Source organism: Rhinoderma darwinii, chromosome 8 (assembly GCF_050947455.1).
Source record: "Rhinoderma darwinii isolate aRhiDar2 chromosome 8, aRhiDar2.hap1, whole genome shotgun sequence".
Lineage (NCBI taxonomy): Eukaryota > Metazoa > Chordata > Amphibia > Anura > Rhinodermatidae > Rhinoderma > Rhinoderma darwinii.
The window spans coordinates 114,076,011-114,101,152 of NC_134694.1; the positions used below are offsets into that span (position 1 = coordinate 114,076,011).

The 25,142-nt window shown below is 45.3% G+C and overlaps 1 protein-coding gene across 1 annotated transcript; it reads left to right on the forward strand.

Moving 5' to 3' along the window:
* The first annotated feature begins 1,608 nt into the window (after positions 1-1,608).
* On the forward strand, positions 1,609-18,824 carry EGFL8 (EGF like domain multiple 8). The gene is made up of 9 exons (XM_075836463.1): positions 1,609-1,659; positions 3,383-3,462; positions 5,946-6,074; positions 7,197-7,309; positions 8,871-8,966; positions 12,709-12,882; positions 13,730-13,794; positions 15,384-15,546; positions 18,679-18,824. The coding sequence occupies exons 1-9, from the start codon at positions 1,612-1,614 to the stop codon at positions 18,726-18,728; spliced, it is 918 nt and encodes a 305-aa protein (XP_075692578.1). The 5' UTR covers positions 1,609-1,611; the 3' UTR covers positions 18,729-18,824.
* Positions 18,825-25,142: the final 6,318 nt, after the last annotated feature.

Consider the following 25,142-nt stretch of genomic DNA (forward strand, 5'->3'; position numbering starts at 1 on the left):
GCCCCTGATCCCCCGGTAGATCACCTAGGGCTATGTTCACATCTGCCTTGAAGGCTTCGTCAGATTCTCATTGGGCGTCTGTTGGGCACTGCTGGTATTCATTGTACGACAGATCCGGCTATGCGTGCGTTTTGGTTTGCATTGTAAACAGAAATCATGACGCAAGTGTGAACAAAGCCTAACAAACTCCACAAAAAGTAGACCCCCATACTGAGATAGTATGGCCACATCGTCTCTAGAATATGGGGTGAGGTAGACGAGACAAGATCTAGATCTGCTGGGTGTCTACAGGGACGGGCATACTATATGGGCAACCTGTGCTGCTGCAAAGGGGCCTAATAAGTAAGGGCTCAATGCCACCCTAATATTCTGCTCTTGAACAGGCTACGGCTCGGTCCATATCACATTTTGGACATTTGTCAGACATATAAGTCCCTTTTGCCATTGACTTGCATCTGCCGGGATCCTGTATTTCACCGGACAGTATATCATGGCAGGCTCCGTGTTTCCTTCCAGTTAGAATCCTTTCAGAAAACCTTTGCGTGTATGAAAAAAGTTATTTTTTAAAAATACATTTCCCCCTTAGAAACTTATAAGTACTGTACGGTAATCATTTGTATCTATATTTTCCATGAAGCAGTGTAAAGAATGGAGGTTTTTGTCTTGGTTGTCATGGCTATGTCAATGGATGTATAAGTGTATTACTGCCAATTTATTAGGGGCACACTGCTGACAGTGTTTATGAGGAGAGGTCTGCCTGCACTATTGTTTAAGGGGTGACTCTGAAGGTACTGCTATTATAAGGGCGTGGCCATCTGTGTGGGCGGGATTTACATATAATTCCATGGTGCCCATGCGAAACGCTACAACTTAAAGAGGATCTGTCACTCCTCCTGACATGTCTGTTATAGTAAATACTTGTTTCCCTCATAAAATCCCAATTCTGGAACTTTTTTTTTTTAGAACTCTGTGTTGTAATGTTCCTCTGTTATTCCTGCTAGAAATGTATACATAAATTAAAAACTAGGTGTTACTACTCCACTTGTCAAAGGGGCGTGTCACTACACATTATGAGAATGTGAGCAATGATTGGACAGTGTCAGTCTGTGTAAGGACACACCCCCCACTAGTAACATCCTGGTGTCAATTTATCAATAAATTTCCAGGAGAATAACAGAGGAACAAATTAATTGCGCTCTAGAACTGTTATTTTATGGGTAATAGAAGTATTTACTAAAACAGACATGCCAGGAGAGGTGACAGGTCCTCTTTACAGGTATGGCTTATCATAGGCATTATTTATGATCCATAAGGGTAAGGGGTGATATATAATATATTACAGGGGGCATTATGAACTAACAGAGGGCACAAATGGAAAGTGGTAAAAAGAGAATGTGGAATATTTTACAACATCAGCGCATGGCTTAGGTGCGGAGGGCATCTCTGACGTAACAGTCGGATATTTCTGGCACTGCAATGGGGGTCACCCTTGAAGGTGGGCGCAGGGCATGAACATACGAGGGGAGTCTCAGACACAGAGGGCGAGTGTAATTGTGTATTTGGGGCGTTCACTTCCTCCTCTCACAATCTCTCCTCTCTGCAGGACACAACATGAGATTATTCAGCCTGGACTGCGCCTGGACATTCACACTTGTCACAGTGAGTGCATTCATACTGCTACATACGTCTCTCTGTGATATTATCTTTCCCCATATTGTTCATACAGATGTAGCAGAGCTGAACTTGTCATTTATCCGATACTTTTGTCACGACTCTCGGAGTACAGATAATAGAGATTTGCCTTTGGTCCTGTGTAAAACCACAAATGACACATTGTGATATAAAACGTATTGCCCGCCAGCTCTGCTACATCTGTGCGTTTGTGACTTTGGATTTGACACTGTTTTGAATTTTATTAGTTGTCCGCATCCCACAATGATTTTCCAATGGAGAATTTTCCAGATTTTACACCGCCCTGTCAAATTGTATTAATTATAATGTTATTACGTACTAATATTCCAGTTTATTAGAGCAGTTTGCTGTTGCTTCTATAGGGGAATTCCACCATAATACGGCATGCGAAGGAGCATGCCACATATAAAGTATCCAGTAAGGGTCATGCCCTCAGGCTGTGTTCACACTGGTCATTTTTTCCCTCCAGATCTTACACGTAAGTGAAGGGGAAATACAGATTTCCATTTACACAAAGATATTTTTGTTTGTTGCATTTTTTTATTATTATTTTTGCCTTTTAGTGTTTATTTTTTGTAAAATTTGTAAAAAAAAAAATTATCATATTTTTGTCGCACTTTTTCCGGCATTGACTTTACAGCACTGCCGCAAATACAAGTGGATAAACTGATGCGATGTTTATATATTTCTACTTCAACCTGCACAGTAATAAACATAGAGGATGGAAGACCCCATAACAAATATAAAAATGAGGCCCCTTTCAGGAGCTGCCTGACGCCAGCAGAACTCACAACCACCCTTATCAGGAGGTCCTGGTGCCCCCATCACATTTTTAGTAGGTTTTCCATTTGTTTGCTAACATTGCAGCACCTGTGGAGACCCCCCTCCCCCCTGTCCAATGTGGAATGGCCCCCCCATCACTCCAGGGGCCCCATAGCAGCCACATGGGCTGCCTCTACGGTATGAACGCCCTTGAGTCTGGACTCTAGTAATACTGTAATCTAAAATCTTATTATAAAAAAAATAAAATATATGAATATTTAAAAATTATTATTATTTGCCAGAATTTTATTTTATTTTTGAATATCCTGAATCTTTTTTTTTCTGTTCCTGGCGCTGCTCGCACGTTCAGCCATTGATCAGCGCCGCTTCCTCTTCATAGTGAACCCCTCTGGTTTCCATAAGTGACCAGAGCAGGAAATATAAGGCCGAGAAGGGAAAAGCCGATGATAAGGAAACTCAATTTTCCGTTTAGTGAAGTTTTTGATCTTTTTTCAGTGCAAAATGTCAGTAACAAAGAGTCTGAACCTCGGCGCCCGCAGTCCATTCATCACATGGTGTGACATTAGAGGTGCACGTTCTATGGGGCCCCTGGATATGTTATTGATTGGCCTCTTAGATAATGTTTTTAGGCGGAGTTTCCCTTTAAATTCCTCTAGTACGGTATTATTTATTTATTTCTGTTACTTATATAGCGCCAACATATTCCGCAGCGCTGTACAGAGGTTGTCCTGACTTACTGTCCCCATAGGGGCTCACAATCTAAATTCCATAACCCACTGACTACAACCTACCCCCTTGTCTCACCATCATCCGTTACTTGTATAATATACAGTCAGTACTACTCCACCCATCATTACTTTGTTCTGTTTGTATCATGATTGTTAATAGTCTTCTGTATTCGCGGCAGGTGGATCCGCTGATCACAATGTCCGTCTGGTCGACCCTCATTTTCTTGGCGGGGGTGTCAGTGCCGGCACAGGGGTCCAGGTGAGAAGACTGTTACTTATCCTCATTATTAGGATTAATATTGTGTATTCATGTGGAGTTATAAATAATCTATAGATAATGATAGGAGTGACTGCTGCAGATCTGTCAGGTCTTCTATCTGAGGGGAGTATAAGACGGAGGGGGAGAGGCCGAGCTCGGGGATATATCGTTTTCTAGGATTTCATTCAGTATTTTCATGTAAAAATGTATTTTACTGCTGCCAGAAATGATAGAGAAATCGAGTAATACAGAGATCAGCACGGGGACAGGCAGGAGAGGGACAGGCAGGAGAGGGACAGGCAGGAGAGGGACAAGCAGGAGAGGGACAGGCAGGAGAGGGACAGGCAGGAGAGGGACAGGTGCACTAATGGTGCTTTGTGGCTGCTGGTACTCTTATCTCTGTTTTGGATGGGCACTGTGTAGCTGACACTGTTATGGGGGCACTGTGTGCCTGGCACTGTTATGGGGACACTGTGTGAATGGCACTGTTATGAGGGACACTGTATGGCTAGCACTGTTATGGGGACACTGCATGTCTGTCACTGTTATGGGGGTCACTGTTTGACTGCCACTGTTATGGTGGACACTGTGTGATTGACACTGTTATGGGGGACACTGTATGAATGGCACTATTATGGGGACACCATCATGGGGTTAATGTGTGGGTGGCACTGTTATGGGGGACACTGCGTGACTGGCACTGTTATGGGAGAAATAGTGTGGCTGGCACTGTTATGGTGGATACTGTGACTGGCACTGTTATGGGGACACCATTATGGAGGTACTGTCTGGGTGGCACTATGTGACTGGCACTGTTATGGGGACACCAATATTGAGGTACAGTGTGGGTGGCACTGTTATGGGGACACCATTATGGAGGTACTGTGTGGGTGGCACTGTTATGGGGACACCATTATGGAGGTACTGTCTGGGTGGCACTATGTGACTGGCACTGTTATGCGGACACCAATATTGAGGTACAGTGTGGGTGGCACTGTTATGGGGACACCATTATGGAGGTACTGTGTGGGTGGCACTGTTATAGGGACACCATTATGGAGGTACTGTGTGGGTGGCACTGTTATGGGGACACCATTATGGAGGTACTGTGTGGGTGGCACTGTTATGGTGGGAACTGTGAACCTGTATGAGTTCTATTTTAAAACATGTAAAGATGCAAATCTGTTACAATTATGTTATACCTAGTGCAGCCATGACTGGTATTGTCTCTTTGGTGTTCTTCCAATCCCTGTGTCATGCTCCGCCCCCTCAGGTCCTGCACCAGGTATAACAATGTGCATTCGTTTTAGCCCGATTTCTCTTCACATCTGAGACTTGTACCTCATATCCACCCAGTAGTTGTCTCTCTTCATTGTAGTTTTTGCTGTTTTCCGTGACTCTCCTTTAAAGTTTATTGTGGCCCTCGGGAGTAGTACAATCTGACAATGTGGCCCTCGGGTGCAGTATAATCTGACAATGTGGCCCTCGGGTGTAGTACAATCTGACAATGTGGCCCTTGGGTGTAGTACAATCTGACAATGTGGCCCTCGGGTGCAGTATAATCTGACAATGTGGCCCTCGGGTGTAGTACAATCTGACAATGTGGCCCTTGGGTGTAGTACAATCTGACAATGTGGCCCTCGGGTGCAGTATAATCTGACAATGTGGCCCTCGGGTGCAGTATAATCTGACAATGTGGCCCTTGGGTGTAGTACAATCTGACAATGTGGCCCTCGGGAGTAGTACAATCTGACAATGTGGCCCTCGGTTGTAGTACAATCTGACAATGTGGCCCTTGGGTGTAGTACAATCTGACAATGTGGCCCTTGGGTGTAGTACAATCTGACAATGTGGCCCTTGGGTGTAGTACAATCTGACAATGTGGCCCTTGGGTGTAGTACAATCTGACAATGTGGCCCTTGGGTGTAGTACAATCTGACAATGTGGCCCTTACACCAGAAATGGTTGTGCACGCTGCTGTTACCCACATATTGCATTACTTTGTAGAGGACGCCGGTATTACTCTAGTTCCCCCCGGTGTACAATGTGCGCGGTATCAGGAGTAATTCACGTTCTATGGTCTATTTTGATAAATGTGGAGTCTTGGGGTCGTATTTACACGTGGTTCAGTGTGTACACCCCACGTTTGCTACTGTTCCCCCTCCTCTACTACATACATGTGCCACATTACCTAGATCTTATTAGGGACCTGTAGGCGCCCCACGAGGGGAGGGACCATATTCTCCTCTAGGAACAATTCTTGTAATGCCGCCATAATTTGGCATCTGATGGGGGTGTCGTGGTTGTAAATAAAATCGTAATCATGCGGAGGTACAGTATGGGCACATCGCCAGTCATTGGCGTTATACAATGGATACGTACAATGCAGATCTGTAATACGACCGTGTACATGAGGCCCCACACTGTTCTACCTCAGACACTTCCCTATGATAAACCCGGTTGTCACGTGTGCTGTCTTGTAGCTCTTTTACAGGCGTCTGTTCGAGACAAGTGGATAAAATTCCAGTTATTCACAATGAAACATTCATTCAGCCCTTATATCAACCCTATCTGACGACATGTCGAGGGCAGCGCACCTGCAGCACCTACAGGTAAGAAGGAGGAAGGGTGAAAGGGGCAGATACAGAAAATTAAAACCTAAATCTATTTTTAAAGTCCCTTTTAAACGTAACCCCTTCCTGCCCTCAATGCTGACTGCAGCTTCTAAGTGGTTAGACAGAAGGGACTGATCGCAGGGAATCGATGGGTTGCCATGGCAGCCTGAGGCCTAAAAATGGCCTCCAGATCTGCCATACACTGAAGCCTATTAGGCCTTGTCAGTTTTACACTGACTATAATACATTGCAGTAAAGAAGTATTGCAGTGTATTTTATATAAGCGATCAGAAGGTCAGATGTTCAAGTCCCATAGTGGGACTATAACAAAGTTTTTGAAAAATATAAGTAAACAAAATAGAAGGCCACAATTGCTGTTTTTTGATCATGCTGTTTCGCAAAAACAGAATAAAAAGTGATAAAACAAATAGTATGTACCCCAAAGTGGTACCAATGAATAATACAAGTCGTCCCGCAAAAAAACAAACCCTCCTTTGACAGAAAGAAACATGTTAAGGGTCTTTAAATTCAACAACACAAAAAAAAAAAAGTTTTCTAAAAAAAAAAAGTGGTTTTATTGGGCAGAAGTAGAAAAACACAACAAAAAGTTACATATATTTGGTATTGCCATAATCATAGTGACTGACAAAATGAAGTGATCGTATTATTTATACCGCACGGTAAACTCCGCAAAAACAAAAACAAAAAAACAATGGCGGATTTATTGGGTTTTTTCCTCCCCCCCCCCCCCAAAAAAAAGTTAATAAAAGTGATACTATACATTATAATTACCCAAAATGGTGCCATTAAAAGATACATCTTGACTCATTTTTACCCAGAAACAGCACCACTTTTGCACACAGGATGTGTCTGGTATTGCAACTCAACCTCATTAAAGTGACGGTGGTAGAATAACAGAAACTGTCCGTACGCATGAGCCCCATTCTGCACAGAGTAGGACCGTAAATAATTTTTTAGGAGAAGTGATCGTAGCTTTCATTGGGCACGGTCTGTCCTTGCCGGAATTGCCGTTCGCTTATACAGTCATGTGACCATCTGCCTAAAACTTCACGAATGTCTTTCCACGATACATGTTGAACTCCTATCCGTGTGTTTCAGGACAGTGTACTCCGTGTCAGTCCGGCAGGTGAAAAGGGAAATCTTAAAAGTAAATTCCATTTGTTGCCCGGGATGGAAGAAAAAGGAGCCCAATTCTGAGGCCTGTGAGGAAGGTGAGACCTGGGGGTGTTAGTAGGAGGAGTGGTCGTTTATCTGATGCTCAGTTACCGTGAAGCGACCATTACAAGACACCAGCAGCAAACTTTTTGTAATATATTTTATAAGGCCCCCGGGTCTTATCAGTACAGAGCACCATTTCTCTGTTTCCCACATACATATAAATGTTGGTAACTTATTTCTTCCACCAGGGGGCGATCTGTATATGATTCCTATTTACCGTAACAGAAGCTGCATAAAGCTCGGCCCCCTAGTGGTACCAACTGGCAGAAGAGATTTTTATAAGTATGTATGTGTGGGAACAGAAGAACAATGCTATGTACTAAAGAAATAAAGCATTGTATCCTTATAAAGTATATTAGAAAAACGCTCCAAGTCATTTAGACTGCTGGTTTCCTAGAAAAAAACAAATTAATGTTAGGTTCCCTTTAAGTATTATGTCCTCTGCACTTTATAACACTGACAGGCTTCATCAGTGATGGAAGAAGTTTGATGCAACTATTTGCAATCTCACAGTAAAAAGTCACACCCCATAGAAGACTGAGAAAAAAATATTTACAAAATTTAAAGCAAATAGACAGAGGGCATTGATCACATTGATCGACACTTTGTAATTGGTCACTGCGCAGTTCAAGACGAGAAAGAAATCAGAACAATTGAGTGATGACTAAATTCACGACTTGTAGACCATAATATGTACCGATCGTTATAACTTTTTACATAAATCAATCCTACATGTGAATATATAAAGATGTTAATATTTCTTATTAGGAAAGTGTCATCTTCCTCCCCATCCAGTAGCCTGTAGTCCTCTTTTCCTGCCTGCAGACCGCAATGTTCAAAAATCTCCTCAGTCCCCAAAAACAATGTAAAACCGTAAACAGAAGACAGGGAGGAGGGGAGAGGAGGGGTAAGAGACTGCATGCTGTGAGAGGGGAGAGGGGGCAGCAGTGGGGAGATTATCATTAGAATTGTAGAGAAAGGAGCAGCTGACATTAGGACTGCCGATCCCTAAGTATGTTGTGTAGAGAAAGGAGCAGCTGTCATTAGGATTGCCAATACTTATGTATGTTGCGGAGAGAAAGGAGCAGCTATCATTAGGACTGTCAATCTCTATGTTTTTTGTAGTGGAAAGAAAGGAGCAGCTGTCATTAAGATGTAACGTTCCTTATGTATGTTGTGGAGAGAAAGGAGCAGCTGTCATTAAGATGTAACGTTCCTTATGTATGTTGTGGAGAGAAAGGAGCAGCTGTCATTAGGACTGCCAATCCCTATGTTAGTTGTGTAACGAAAAAAACAGCTGTCATTCCGGTGTCGATCTCTATGTGTGTTGTGGGGAGAAAGGAGCAGCTGTCATTAGGACTACCGATCCCTATGTTAGTTGTGGAAAGAGAGCAGCTGTCATTAGGATTTCCAATATTTATATATGTTGTGGAGAGAAAGGAGCAGCTGTCATTAGGACTGCCGATCCGTTTTGTGCCTTTTGCCCATTCTGTTTATAAGCTGATGCTTATGTTTCTATTCCACTCAATCTTCATTGTTCCTTTCTGCATCCAGCTATTTGCCATAAACCTTGCCAGAACGGTGGGACTTGTGTCAAACCCAACATGTGTCGCTGCCCTGCAGGGTGGGGAGGAAGATACTGCCATGTGGGTGAGTCACTTTTTTTTTTGTCCTCACTTACAAAGCTATTTCTTGAATAGAACTGGAACATAAAACTATTATTGTTAGCTCACATAATATTGTCCACTAGGGGCGCTGTTCTATCAAAATCCAAAATGAAGCACATTATAAGAAGCTCTTGTTAAAGGGGAAAGCCACACAAAGTCATCTTCTATGTTAAAGACAGGCCTCTACTGATTGTCAAAACTAGTGGCGTTTACTGACATGTCTTCTAACCTGGATTACTGTTCCTGTCTAGTGTTGTCAAAGGGGCATTGTGTTACTCCAAATCATCCACATCAATGTCTACACATAGGCACACATAACTGTCAGTATTTTAGCTAAATTAGGGGGGTTGCTCCACAGATTTCCACCTATTCTTCACTCTTTGCTACTCTTAAAATGTCCATGGTGTCAAAATTAGGAACACGGGATCTTGGTTTCTTACCATGAGATGCATTGTCAAGTCAAAACCGTCTATGTCTGACCATTGAATTTCATTGTAAAAGAAGACATATACTTTATGCTCCAAACGTAATGTGAATAAGCCTCCAATCTACCGTGGAGCACCTTAATGTTTACTGTGGAGGACCCCAGGTAAGGGGCAGGTCACTAAAACAGATCACGAAAACAAAAATACAGCAAAAACTTGCGATAAAAGAATCCAAGTTTTTCAGGAATTCATTGATAAATCGATATTTCTTCACAGACCTTTGGTAAGTTGTATATTATTAATATTATTATTATTTAATTTAAAGGCCATTAATTCCAGGGCGCTGTACACATAAAAATGGGTTTAAGACAATAAAAACAGCAAGTACTATATACAGGGGCTTGATATATGACAGACTGGTACAGAAGGAGCGAGGACCCTGCCCATGAGGCGCTTACAATCTACAAGGGAAGGAGGAAGGAGACAGTAGGGGAGGGTAGAAGCTGGTCATCCGGCAGTGTAGTGGAGGCTGTAGGTGAGGGTAGAAGCTGGTCACCCGGCAGTGTAGTGGTGGCAGTAGGTGAGGGTAGGAGCTAGTCATTCGGTAGTGTAGTGGTGGCAGGAAGGCGTAGGAGCTGGTCACCCGGCAGTGTAGTCGTGGCAGTAGGTAATGAGGGTAGGAGCTGGTCACCCGGTAGTGTAGTGGTGGCAGTAGGTGAGGGTAGCAGTTGATCACCCGGTAGGGTAGTGGGGGCAGTAGGTGAGGGTAGATGCTTGTCACCTGGTAGTGTATTGGTGGCAGAAGGTGAGGGTAGAAGCTGGTCACCTGGTAGTGTGGTGGTGGCAGTAGGTGAGAGTAGAAGCTAGTCACCCGGTAGTGCAATGGTGACAGTAGGTGAGGGTAGCAGTTGCTCACCCGGTAGTGTAGTGGTGGCAGTAGGTGAGGGTAGGAGCTGGTCACCCGGTAGTGTAGTGGTGGCAGGTGAGGGTAGGAGCTGGTCACCCGGTAGTGTAGTGGTGGCAGTAGGTGAGGGTAGGAGCTGGTCACCCTGTAGTGTATTCGTGGCAGTAGGTGAGGGTAGGAGCTGGTCACCCGGTAGTGTAGTGGGGGCAGTAGGTGAGGGTAGACGCTGGTCATCCAGTAATGTAGTGGAGGCAGTAGGTGAGGGTAGAAGCTGGTCATCCAGTAATGTAGTGGAGGCAGTAGGTGAGGGTAGGAGCTGGTCACCCGGCAGTGTAGTGGTGGCAGTAGGTGAGGGTAGGTGCTAGTCATCCGGTAGTGTAGTGGTGGCAGTAGGTGAGGGTAGCAGTTGATCACCCGGTAGGGTAGTGGGGGCAGTAGGTGAGGGTAGATGCTGGTCACCTGGTAGTGTATTGGTGGCAGAAGGTGAGGGTAGAAGCTGGTTACCTGGTAGTGTGGTGGTGGCAGTAGGTGAGAGTAGAAGCTAGTCACCTGGTAGGGTAATGGTGACAGTAGGTGAGGGTAGCAGTTGCTCACCCGGTAGTGTAGTGGTGGCAGTAGGTGAGGGTAGGAGCTGGTCACCCAATAGTGTAGTGGTGGCAGTAGGTGAGGGTAGGAGCTGGTCACCTTGTAGTGTAGTGGTGGCAGTAGGTGAGGGTAGGAGCTGGTCACCCGGTAGTGCAGTGGTGGCAGTAGGTGAGGGTAGGAGCTGGTCACCCGGTAGTGTAGTGGTGGCAGTAGGTGAGGGTAGGAGCTGGTCACCCTGTAGTGTAGTGGTGGCAGTAGGTGAGGGTAGGAGCTGGTCACCCTGTAGTGCAGTGGTGGTAGTAGGTGAGGGTAGCAGATGGTCACACGGTAGTGTAGTGGTGGCAGTAGGTGAGGGTAGGAGCTGGTCATCCGGTAGTGTAGTGGTGGCAGTAGGTGAGGGTAGGAGTGGTCACCCGGTAGTGTAGTGGTGGCAGTAGGTGAGGGTAGGAGCTGGTCAGCCAGTAGTGTAGTGGTGGCAGTAGGTGAGGGTAGGAGTGGTCACCCGGTAGTGTAGTGGTGGCAGTAGGTGAGGGTAGGAGCTGGTCACCTGGTAGTGCAGTGGTGGCAGTAGGTGAGGGTAGCAGATGGTCACTCGGTAGTGTAGTGGTGGCAGTAGGTGAGGGTAGGAGCTGGTCAGCCAGTAGTGTAGTGGTGGCAGTAGGTGAGGGTAGGAGTGGTCACCCGGTAGTGTAGTGGTGGCAGTAGGTGAGGGTAGGAGCTGGTCACCCGGTAGTGCAGTGGTGGCAGTAGGTGAGGGTAGCAGATGGTCACTCGGTAGTGTAGTGGTGGCAGTAGGTGAGGGTAGGAGCTGGTCAGCCAGTAGTGTAGTGGTGGCAGTAGGTGAGGGTAGGAGCTGGTCAGCCAGTAGTGTAGTGGTGGCAGTAGGTGAGGGTAGGAGCTGGTCACCCGGTAGTGCAGTGGTGGCAGTAGGTGAGGGTAGCAGATGGTCACTCGGTAGTGTAGTGGTGGCAGTAGGTGAGGGTAGGAGCTGGTCAGCCAGTAGTGTAGTGGTGGCAGGGTTAATGCAGGTGGTAAGCTTTTATGAACAGTTGGGTTTTCAGGTTGCTCTTGAAAGTTTGCATGGTGGGACACAGTCTGATGTGTTGGGGTAAAGCGTTCTAGCGTACAGGGGATTCACAGGAGAAATTTTGGAGACCATGATGTGAGGAGCAGACAAGAAGAGAGCGGAGAAGAAGGTCTTGGGGATTACGTATGGGCAGGTAACGGGAGATTAGGGCAGAGATGTATGGAGGAGACAAATTGTAGGCAGCCTGGTATGTCATGGTTAGTATTTTGAAATTAATTTGCTGGACAATGAGACGGCAATGAAGGGATTGGCAGAGGAGAGAGGCAGATGTGGAACGAGAGGAGCAGTGGATTAACCTGGCAGCAGAGTTGAGGATGGATTGGAGAGGTGTAAGAGTCTAATATGGGAGGTCACAGAGAAGGATGTTGCAGAAGTCTAGACAGGAGATGATGAGTACATGTACTAGCAGTTTTGTCTACTCAAGGTTTAGGAAGGAGCGTATTTAAGAAATGTTTTTTAGGTGGAGACAGTAGAGGTGGTAAGAGCTTGGATGTGCGGTTTGAAAGACAGGGAGTAATCCAAGGTTATCCGAGGAAGCGGACTGGTGACACTGGGGAAAGTGTGGAGCCAGTAGCAGTGATTAATAGTTCTGGTAAGTGGGGGGGGGGGATTTGAGAGATGGGGGAAAGATGATCCAAAAACATCTCCATGCAAACACGTTCTTCTCTGTACATAAGTGTCATGAAGGTCCAGTCCTCCTCAATATTCTTTTTTCTTCCGTTAGATATAGATGAGTGTCGACGCCCATCTCGTTACTGCCCTCAAGTGTGTGTCAATACCAGGGGCAGCTTCCGCTGTGACTGTAATGCGGGATATACTCTGGGGGAAGATGGAAAATCCTGTATTAAAAACAAGGAGAACAAGCCCCAAGTATCTGTACTGGCCCAACAAGCTGAAGGTAACTTAAGGGAAGCATAAGACAATGTCCATACGTCCTATCATTCACTAAGTGTTAGCTCTGTGAGGGCACTGGTTCTGATTGCGGAGATCCAGTTGGTGTAGGTGTCTTACAGGCAATGCTCTCGGGGAAGAGTAGGAAAATGAGCTCTTCTCCAGAAGGTAGAAAATTGTCTCTCTAGCGTCAATTATAGGTGCTACCTTGTCAATGAATGTCCAAATCACGAAAGAGCCTTGAAACATATTCCTAGTCTTGTTTCAAGGCTCTTTCATGAGTCAGACCTTGACCTGCAGGGTAGCACCTATAGGTGGCACTACAGAGACAGCTGTCGTCCTTCTGGGGGAGATCTAATGTTAATAAGGGTCATTTAAAGGGAAATTACCTCTGCTTTAAAGGGTAAGTTTTGATTGGTGAGGATCTGAGCACTGAGACTCCCACCAATCGCTAAAACGAAGCGGCAGAAGCGCTTCGTTTTAAGCCGATGTAGCGGTGTATGGGCCCATAGACTTTCCCATTGAAATCAATGGGCAGATGTTTGGAGGTGTTCTGATTCCAATTCTTCAGCCATTTTGCTGCTTTCTTCCAAAAATAGCACCACACTGGTCCACAGGTTGTGTGTGGTATTGCAGCTCAATCTTATTCACTACAATGCAGCTGAGCTGCAATACCAGATACAACCCATGGACAGATGTGGCGCAGTTTGTGGAAAAAAAGCAGCCATGTTTTCCTAATACTGTTCAGCCCCTTTAAGAAAAGACAAATAATACATTTCCATAACATAATATTTGTCTTCACGATGAACCTTCCCTTTAATTAATTCTTATCATTATGAATGATTTCTTGGCAGATTCTTCAAACAAACTGTCTAATGAGGTGCAGGATCTGCGCAGTCTTGTTTCATCCTTGGAGCAGGTGAGTGCGGACTATTTTTAAAAATCTCCTTTCCGTTTGTGTATACAGCTCCTATGCAGTCCTATGTGTCTTCATAGTTACTGACTATAAATAAACCCTGTGAGTAGTTTGGTCCTGCAGTCATGTGTCACTCCACTCCCTATTTTCACTACCCTACAAACAGCAGGAGAGGGGGCAGATGGAAGCGGCGACACGTGACTGTTCTCCCATTCAGGTTGCCTTTCAAAAGCGTGTCCCGTATGCCAATTACAGCACTGCCCGGATTGGCTACAGCCACCACTAGGGGGAGCTTAGGTTCAATGTTTAAATAGTATGCACTAAGCTATTAAGCTCCCCCTAGTGGTGGCTGCAGGCAGCTAGAATTTTATGTTTTATCTTTCTATGCAGGGAATTTGGAGCTCTGTATATGAAAAACTGGTCTATTTTTTCGACCAGTTAGTTTCTCTGGGTGACTCTTTTATTGCATTAACCAGATAATGGAGGTATTATGGGCTCATTTACCAGTCGACATTAAATAAGGTCAGTTCAGATATAATTGTATCTACACAACAGGGTAATCCTCATATAAAAACTCAAGAACTTTGCATGGGCAATAGAATTTAGTGAAGGTGGAGTTCCCCTTTACGCAGAACGCAAACAGGAAACCGAACCTTGGCCAATAAAACACAGGAAGTCAGGCAAGGGTGAAGTTACTGGAACCCGGAAGATGCTGCTTAGTTGTGGCGTGAGGTTGTGTTTCCCTTCATGAGTCTGATTTTGTTTTATTTATATAGGAAAATTGTATTTCCATAGAGCTTCAATTATAGTATGTGAAAGAATCAGTCAAATCGAGTGTATGGGTCATATACATATCCCTTTCTGATAGAAGGGTCCCTCAAGAATAAGCTGGTCACATGACGTCCCGCTACGGGAATCCCCAACATAACCAGTTGGGAAGCCCAGCAGTAAGTGGTCAGTTTCCCTGCAGCACCCCCACAGGGAAAACTCAGCATTACATGATCCGTGGTGTGAGCAATAGCCGGCCTGTGTAATGCATAGACGTGTTGGGTCCTCCAAAGAGAGATGATCTTTGTGGTAACTCTTTGTTCTGGTTAGTAGAGATGAGTCTTGAAAGGGAGACCCCCATGCCATCTATTAACGGGTTTTCTAAACCAGACGACCACTACGACTTGGAAACTCCTGCTGCAGATACCAATACAGGTTCAGAGATTTGAACAGAGTCCAGACCCTTTTGCAACCTCTACACATAACCAACAGTTAATGTCGCTCTTAAAACTTATGCACAAGTCTGCACACCTCCAAATTCAAGGACCAACACCTTACTTAGAGTTACATAAGAAAATAGAGATATGTCCAGAGGTCCTAATCTCCAGACCAGGACTGGTATCCATGAGAAGAGGTTCTTGAGACATGGAGAACATACAGTATGGACTTGCCCCTTTAGGACAACCCATCTGTATTCCCCAATCTTTCTGCAGCAGTCTCACTGGGTAGCAGTCTCCAGACTGAAGCTGTCTCTTAGTTTGCAGCTCCTTAGGTTGAGGCACGGGTTGCCATTACAGTCCTCTGAAGATATTTCTCTTCTACAGAAGTTGGACAGCGCCCTCTCCGCACTGCAGAAACTTTTCCCCATTAAACTATCGGAGATTCAGTCGGAGCAGGTGCAGGAATTCTGGGAGAGGATTCGTGGTTTGGATCGAGTGGATTTTCTGAGCGATCAACTGATGTACATGGAGGAAAAGATAGGAGAATGTAAGTAACTGGTGATGGCCATGAACCCGGGGGTTTCTCTACGATCATCTACCACTATGATCAACACAATCTTTCTTCTTCATCACACTTGTATTTTTGGAACAATAAAAACTTAATGTTAATTCTGCAAGATAAGAACCTGTTCACATATGGTAGGAAAACTTTTTTTCCTCTTACAAACAGATATAATATAATGAGGAAGCATGACCCAAAGAATGATCCTCAGGTCCACCTCACGTCTGGAGAAGAGTAGGATAAAACTAATAATGGTCCTGGCAGGGACGGAGCAGCACCCAGTAACCAATTGAGCAGGGTTGGCATGAGATTGAGCAGGGTTGGCATGAGATTGAGCAGGGTTGGTATTAGATTGAGCAGGGTTGACATGAGATTGAGAAGGGTTGGCATGAGATTGAGCAGGGTTGGCATGAGATTGAGCAGGGTTGGCATGACATTGAGCAGGGTTGGCACGACATTGAGCAGGGTTGACATGAGATTGAGCAGGGTTGGCATTAGATTGAGAAGGGTTGGCAAGAGATTAAGCAGGGTTGGCATGAGATTAAGCAGGGTTGACATGAGACTAAGCAGGGTTGACATGAGATTGAGGAGGGTTGGCATTAGATTGAGAAGGGTTGGCATGAGATTGAGCAGGGTTGGCATGAGAGTGAGCAGGGTTGGCATTAGATTGAGAAGGGTTTGCAAGAGATTAAGCAGGGTTGACATGAGACTAAGCAGGGTTGATATGAGATTGAGCAGGGTTGGCATTAGATTGAGAAGGGTTGGCATGAGATTGAGCAGGGTTGGCATGAGATTGAGCAGGGTTGGCATTAGATTGAGAAGGGTTGGCAAGAGATTGAGCGGGGTTGGCATGAGATTAAGCAGGGTTGACATGAGATTGAGCAGGGTTGGCATTAGATTGAGAAGGGTTGGCATGAGATTGAGCAGGGTTGGCAAGAGATTGGGCAGGGTTGGCATGAGATTGAGCAGGGTTGGCATGAGATTGAGCAGGGTTGGTATTAGATTGAGCAGGGTTGGCATTAGATTGAGAAGGGTTGGCATGAGATTGAGCAGGGTTGGCATGAGATTGAGCATGGTTGGCATGAGATTGGGCAGGGTTGGCATGAGATTGAGCAGGGTTGATATTAGATTGAGCAGGGTTGATATTAGATTGAGCAGGGTTGGCATGAGATTGAGCAGGGTTGGCATGAGATTGAGCAGGGTTGGCATTAGATTGAGCAGGGTTGGCATTAGATTGAGAAGAGTTGGCATTAGATTGAGAAGGGTTGGCATTAGATTGAGAAGGGTTGGCATGAGATTGAGCAGGGTTGGCATTAGATTGAGAAGAGTTGGCATTAGATTGAGAAGGGTTGGCATTAGATTGAGAAGGGTTGGCATGAGATTGAGCAGGGTTGGCATGAGATTGAGCAGGGTTGGCATGAGATTGAAAAGGGTTGACATGAGATTGAGAAGGGTTGGCGTTAGATTGAGCAGGGTTGGCATGACTGTCATAGAAGTCATAGCTTCTGCAATAAGCCCAATCAGCTAAGAGGGCCGAATGGTTCCTCTTTCAGGGGCCCATCTGCAGTAGTAGTAGACCTATGTCTGAAGCTGGGCGATGATTACTTTCGGCTCCTCTCACCGCTTTTGATGTCGAGGTGTTTTGCTCCAAGACCTGGAATGAATACGTGATGCAGAATAGAGGTCTAGCAGTGGAGAGTAACTCAGCGCTCCACTTCATCCTCATACTTTGGAGGATAATCCCTCTGGTATCTCACACCGGACGGTCTCTCCTGCATCGCCTCCCCAGCATGACTCACTCGAGGCGCCGCAGCAGACGATCAACTGGTCCAGTTCCGGCCACGCAGGCCGCACAGCACCAGGGCTTTACTGTAAGCTGCACTGGTACAGCACAGCGTGGAGACTTTGTACCGGCTCTATACTCCGGACGGCATCCCCCACACTGCCGCTCCACTGCTATCCTCGTGGAGCGCCGCCGCGGGAGACTGCACTGTCCGGATTTTACTCCGGCAGCGCTGCCATCCAGGCGGCTTCTAGTCTCAGCGTCTACACACTGTTTCTAGTGTAGACTGCGGTCTATCGTTTTCAGTCACTATCTTCTAACCCGCTTCTTACATGCTACTTTTTTCTTTGCCCCTAGGGGAATGTGAGCTTCGGGGTCACACACATACCCAGTTGCACCAATTGGATTTTTATTATAATGTGTTTATTGTAAATGAAACCACTAAAAGTTATATATTCTCTCAATAACCTGAGACCACAGATTTTCCTCTCCTCCCCTTCCCCTATTAATCATACTTACCTAGGTGGTGTACACCAATGTGGTCCATCTTTCACATAATTCCCTGTGTGACCAGTGGCCCTTCTCCTGTTACCCCAGAATAGAGGAAAGGCCATCATTTACCAGGGGCTCTAGAAGAACAGTATATGACGAGAATATCTAGAGCTACACTATTACTACAAGGGGTATAATGGGTAATTGGGGTGGATGACTAGTGTTTCATCTTACGGCTGTAGCGCCACATCTAAGATAACTTCTTCCTTAGTCCTGGCCCTCTATAATATAGAATGGCCATTGGGGCAATTACCCTCTTCCCATCCACTGGTCTTCTAATGTGAAGGGAAAAAAAAAGCAGTATTGCCCACAAAATCCAATCATTGCCCTGTGTAAACATGGCAAAAATCTGCCGACAAACAAGCAAATGTTGGTTGTTGGCTGGTCGCAAAATTTATCGACATGTTATTAGGTTCGTTTGCCAGTCGTTACCGGCCGAGGAAGGTGCCTGTGTAAAATGTCCGATGGACCCCTGGCCCTCCACTTTTTATAAGGTGTGCTCTGGGAGTATTCGCCATCTATAAGCAGAAGCGATCAAATGTTACAATCATCAATTTTACGATGGCCCCCCAGGCTCATCCATGCCATTATATCCATGCCCGACAAGTAGGATTAAGCCCAAAAAAAAATTGAAGCTTCCGATCCCATAGCAGACCGCTTCTCCATTAAACTTATTTCTGTCCGTTTCTCCTCTTGCCCCTCCCCCACAACTACTTTTTGTCCTGTAATGCCCATTTATTGTTCTGCCCCATCTGATTTCTCTCTTTATCTGTCTTCTCCAGGTTCCTGCCGCAGTAATGACATTGAGATGCCCGTCGATCTGAAGCGCTGACCCTTCACAGAGATCCCCAAATTATTTATATTCCCCCTATGAAACGCACTTATTTATGGCCCCTTTTTCCTATTTATAACCCTCATTCCTTTCAGTCTTCCAATGATAATCAATAAATACTATTTGTATATAAGGATTTCCTGCACTTTTTAGAACAGATTCATCTCATCTTCATTACAAATACAAAATCATTTTATTGTCGTTGGAATATCTGCCATAATACACGGCACGCTGGCATCGGAGAACCCGCAGAAATCGGAAGTAGCTTTGAATGTGAATGGAGTAGAAGATTTGTCAGTATCGGTACAGAATAAGTAAAGCATAGTATTTGCAGAATTAGGGCTCAGGCACACGACTGAATTATGGCTCAGTACAACCTCCGAGTGAGGAGTCGTACATCCGTACCCTTCTACGGGGCCTCGTGTACCTCCAATTTAATTCTGTATGAATCCGACTTGTGGCACGCTGCACTTGACACATTTGGCCCTGTTCACAGGCAGTTTTATTACGAGTTTTTTGGCGCGGAAACTGCTCCGCAAAACTCTTCAAAAACCTCCCAAAAATGCCTCCCATTGCGGAAAAACCGCGTCGCGGTAAAAAGAAGCGATATGACTCATCTTGAGGCGGTTTCCGCCTCCAAAACCCCATTTCAATCAGTCAGAAACGGGAACAAAAACGCCTCGACAAGTGTTTTGACTAATTTTTGTGCAGTTTTTGCAGAATTTTTCTCCTGCAAAAAACTCTGTGTGAACAGAGCCTATGGAGGTATTCTCCTCTAGAAGCAATACAGTGTACTATACGTGCGGAGGTAACATATGCGGGGCACACGGATTGCCTACAGCTCTGTGGACTGCTCTGCCATGTACATCACGCCTTAAAGGGAACCCGTCACCAGCATTTCACCTATAAACCAGCAATACCTGGTGGAAGTGGGTGAATACTAATACCTTTAGTATTCCATATTTTGGGGTTCCCGTGCCATATGCTAATGAGCATAAGAGTCATACCTTCATTTCTCAAGCCTTTCCGAGTTGACCACGCCTCCTTGATTGGCAGCTCCTCGCCTCGCCCCAGCACATACAAAATCCGGCTTGCACATCTGTTCTGCTGCGCGCGCACAACGGGACACCATAGCGGCGCATGCGCAGTAACTAGATTTGATGCCTGGACGAAGCAGGGAAGGGTATTGGTCCATACATGACGGGCGCATGCGCACTATCTCAGACAAGATTTTGGCATTCAGGGCAGGCCAGTTTTCGGCGGTGGGCGAGCATATGAAGAGGAAGGAGCGAGACTGACGGATTATTAACACAAAAGACGCAAAATGCTTGCAGACCGTTATTTACGGTTGGAGTTTAGGAGCGGGGATAGCGGCAATGAACTTTTGATGGCAGCGGCCAGCGAGGGGTGAGGAGAGTTCAATAGGTGAAATGCTGGTGACCGGTTCCCTTTAAAGGTATGTGCACACACAAAACACGTCTAAAAATACGGAGCAGAGTTTTATTCAAAGTCGCATTTTTCGTGGCCGTTTTTGGAGGTTTTTCTATAGAGTCTATGAATAACGGCTGAAGAAGTGGCATGCACTTCTTTTTCGTGCCCGGTTTTTTTACGCGGCTGTCTTGAAAAACGGCCGCGTAAAAAAAACACCCCCTCGGAACAGAACGCCGTTTTCCCATTGAAATCAATGGGCAGATGTTTGGAAGCTTTCCTCTTCCGATCTTTCGGCCCATTTACGGCCCTGAAAAACGGCCGAAAATAGCCAGTGTAAACATACCCTAACACGCATTCAGACGGATGTAATGGACAATAAAATGCATCTGAACGAGGCCTTAGTCTGTGTTCAGACCTATTTCTCATTTATTTCAATGACTTTCCACCACTGAAGTCAAATGTCTTTTTATTTTTATATTTAATAGTTAAAACCACTGGGTCAAATGAGAAAAATCTTACAGAATAAATTGGTGAATCTGTTTCGGATATTGTCGCACTGAGTTTATAGCAGTACGGTGGCTCAGGGGTTAGTACGGTTGTCTTGCCACGCTGGGGTCCTGGCAGATATCGCCCATGTTTACCACTTTTAAAACGAGCGCCGATCAACAATACAGCTTGTGGATCGGTGTTAACACGGAGCAATGATCGTTTAGTATGGGGGCGAGCAATTTTTACTACGATCGCTCGTTCCCGTGGATTTGCATCATGTTGGCATTGTGACCAATGGCCCCCGCAGGTGAGTGGGGTTTCAGCCCCATGCTGATGACACTACGTGGGACTGTACCCCGACCATCTCTGCTCAGTAAGTTGACGCTACAAGAATACAAAACATCTGGGACAGATGACATTTTTTGAACAGAACAGAATCCTACTGAATCAATGGACTCCTTTTCGACATGTTTTGACCATCTTTCGTTGCCAAGTAGCGGACAAGTACATAGTCTTACGTAAGGCGTATAGGGAAAGATCTTCCACCGATTCGAATGTTCCATTTTTTTATTGCAATTAGAATGGGACAAACAGATATTTCCCATGATAGGAACTATTTTTTTTTACCATGGAGAATCATTCATATCATGCAAAAGATTGTCTGGATATGCCATAAATATCTGGCACCCCCATCTATCAAGAGAACGAGGGCCCAGGACCCCAAGTAGCTGTTGAACCGGTTGGCGCACTTTCCGTGATTCCTATGGATTATAGCAGCTCTCCGCTGCCTCTTCACCCCTCCGTGGTCACTCGCTGGCTTCTACGACTATCTCTTACTCCTGCTAGATGGGCCATAAATGCCTCTCGTCGGAATACCCCTTTAAGTATAATTGTGGTTTATGGGTGGCCGAACATTGTATGAAGTCTGTAACTGAAATGTCGTATATTGTTCTTCAGAAGCCTTCCTTCCGCTCCCACACCGACTCCTTTGTCCGTAGACATCTCCAGGCTTCTATTCCTTCTTAGGCCTCATGCACGCGACCATAGAATTCGGCCGCAGTTACAGACTCCTTCATTACTACTGACCGCGGACACCTTCCTGTATATTGACGGGGAGGTGTCCGGGCCCTAGAAATCCTCCGAAAAACATAGGACATGTCCTATCTTTTGCTTACAACCCACATCGGCGGTGGCCGCTGCGTCCCCGCAATCACAAACCGTGTGCATGGGGCCTTACATCTTATCTCCATGTCCAGTCTCTACCCCATCAGGCAGAAGAGTCCTAGGATTGTCCGGTTCCATGTCTCTTCTCCAGTGCTCCCTGCGGCTTATCACTTTCCCTCTCACCATGTGCTGGCCGGTGATCAGGAATACTGCAAGAATTACTCAGTCCTTCTCCTCCCTTCCTGAGACGGGGGAAGGCTGGGTGGGCCCCGTGTAAGGTGCTTATCCAAATACCACCCTTCCCTCCGCTGTGAACACTACACAATGATCAGAACTTCACCGAGCGGCAGATCCTTGGGAATCAGCAGATCTCTCCCTCTCACACGTCCGGTAACAGGTGCACAGACCAAGAAACAAAACTCAGGGTGTCAAATCTTATTTCCTGTCCACGGCATCAATTATTTTTAGGGCCGTATTTTTAGACATGTTGCTGGTTTCTTTATTAGACGAGGCAAAACGACATCTATTTTGGCAAGAGAAGATTTAGCAATTATTGAGTGTCTGACTAACAGCACAGCCTCCAGCTCTGATTGGGGTTGTAGTGATCCCTTGTGCTTGACCTCATTGGTTTTCACATACATGTCCCAATTTTAAGTGCATCTAAAGTCTCATTGGGACGGTGGTAACGCAGACGATTTCTAGTGCCGGTGTTATGGCCAAAAGCCCAACAACGTGTCTTATGAACCTAACGAACAGGATCATAGGGGACTTTGGGCCATAATATGGACACATTACAGTCATCTGAATGAGGTTGAATGTCCACAGATATCAACAAAAACTGTTCCGGTTGACCGGCTAGTCACTACTTTTCCTGGCTGCCATCTATAAAAATTTATAGTAAGAAAAGAAGTTAGCTACTTCCTACACACCTCTTAAATGCTATAATTAGGCCTCAGACACACTAATGTATTACAGATAAATGTTGGTCTCCTGTTGTACCCATGAGCCATCAATTCATACCGAGGTGGCGTATTCTATCACACAATATATTATGGCGATATTCTTTCCCAGAAGCATTGAGTCTAGTGGAGAATACGGTAATGATGGAGACACCACACAGACCATGGATTCCATGTGCCGCTGTACAGGCCCCGTGAATGAGGCCTCCGACACACAGACTCTAATGGACAAAAACATTTGGTCACGGATATTAGATCTATGTTTCATATTCTACGTGCAGAGGTTCAACCAAGAATGTTTCCACACAGAGTGAGGGATGGGGTGAAGGGTTTACAAAGTGTGACTGACAACCAGAGAAACTCCAGAGCCAACATGGCTGACAATTATATCAGTCAGACAGCTACTTCCTGTCCCATCAAAATACTGTGACCGGCCACGAGAAGCCCAATGACTGAAGTGTTTCTATTACTTTGACACAATTTCCGCAACTTGTCTGAAAAATGGTCTCAATACAATTATCTGGACTTTCGATTGCTTTGACCTTCACATCGAATGTCTGTCCTTTCCAAGCTAAATTCATAAGATTTAAAGAGAAATCTGCATAGTAATGTAATATTTTACCTCTTGAGATTACTGGTGGTGCGCCATCTCCCTCACATGGTGGAAATAGGTACTGCATCACTTGAAAAGTAGAACATAAAATACACTGTAAACTCCAGCCCTTTACATAGATAACAATACGTCTGGAGGTCACACTGGTTAAAGAGCAGACAACCAATGGGCTCTAACTTGTGGCTATTAAGCAAAGTTACAGATTCCAGCCTGTGGCTAGTAGGACATGCTGGGAGTTGTAGATCACCAGCCTACGTTGTGGCCAGAACAATAATTCAGCCTTTGCCTTCACTAGGAACTGGTGGCAGCTCTAAGACGTGAGGAACAGTTTCCTTAAAATTTTCTGAATGTCAAAGTTCTAAACGCACCAAATTTATTAAGAACCCTTCATCTATGTCCTTTACTTAGACGGGCGTGTGTAGGTAAGTGTGGGCCACGTATGATATTTGAAGTGAAGCTGCACCTACATTTACTAAGTGAAAATATATTTCCTACCACAGTCAGAGCTTGAGATTGGCACGACTTAAAGGGGTTGTCCGAGATACCAACATTTTTTCAAAAACTCTGTCATACATTACCCCTTATACAGACAACCTAAATAAAGCATTATTTAAAAAAAAAATTCTACTTAGCACATTTCTTCTTTGAATTCAGCACAGTTTGTTTACATGCAGTTCAGCTCTGGTTTGTTGATCTTTCCTTGTTATGAAACTTTTTTCCCGTGCACGCTCATTGCAGGCTGCAATGAGCGTGCACGTACCTTCCAAGAGTTCACGTGAGCTGTCCCTGCTCCTCCCCGCTGACATCCTTCACTGGACTTGTCTCCTTGCTGACATTCTTGAAGGATGGTGACCGTTCTCCCCCCATTATGTTTTTCACATTTATGTTTTCTTTCTCTTTTCAGGTCTATAAACCTCTTCGTGTCTCCCTCACCCTCACCCACCCTCACCCTCGTCCACCCTCTTCTATCTCATGTCTCTCTCCACTAAGGCTATGTTCACACAGAGTTTTTTTGCCGGAGGAATATCTGCCTCAAAATTCCGTCTTGAAGTTTGCGGCAGATTTACCTCTTCCTGCACGTTGATTTTTGTGTAATTTTTCCCGGAGTTTTTTGTGCGCTGTTTTCGGCTTTGTTTGCGGTTTTGTTTGCCGCTTTGTTCGGGCCGTTTTTCGCTTCGTTTATCTTGGCGTTTTTTGCTTGTTTGTTTGCGTCTTTTTTTGCTGTGTTTTCCGTTGCGTTTATCGTAGCCTTTTTCGTATCGTTTCTTTTTTTGCATCGTTGTTTGCGGCTATTTTTGCTGCGTTTTTCGTTGCGTCTTTCGTGGCGTTTTACCAGTAGTTTTTCGCGGTGTTCTTTGCCTCTTTGTTTGCGGCTTTTTCCGCGATGTTTTTCGCAACGTTTTCCGTGGCGTTTATCGTAGCCTTTTTTGCGTCCTTTTTCGCCTCTTTTTTTGGCGTCGCTGTTTGTGGTTTTTTTTCTGCGTTTTTCGTTGCGTTTTTCGTGGCGTTTTTTGCCTCTTTTTTCGCGGCTTTATTTGCGATGTTTTTCGCGGCGTTTATCGCAGCCTTTTTGGCGTTGTCTTTGCAGCTTTTTTTGCTGCGTTTTTCACGTCGTTTTCCGTCATGTTTTTCGCCCACGGCAATTGAGTGCCGCGGGCATAAAACAACGAAAATCCGCTTTCTCTGCCTCCCATTGAAGTCAATGGGAGGTCAGAGGCGTAAACGCCCGAAGATGGAGCATGTCGCTTCTTTTTCCCA

What these genes read in the sequence shown, in the direction of transcription:
- EGFL8 (XM_075836463.1), top strand. Translation starts at nt 1,612, where the DNA reads ATGAGATTATTCAGCCTGGACTGCGCCTGGACATTCACACTTGTCACA. An exon ending in GGACATTCACACTTGTCACA is followed by an intron (nt 1,660 to 3,382) that starts GTGAGTGCATTC and finishes TATTCGCGGCAG; the next exon opens with GTGGATCCGCTGATCACAAT. An exon ending in GTGCCGGCACAGGGGTCCAG is followed by an intron (nt 3,463 to 5,945) that starts GTGAGAAGACTG and finishes GCTGTCTTGTAG; the next exon opens with CTCTTTTACAGGCGTCTGTT.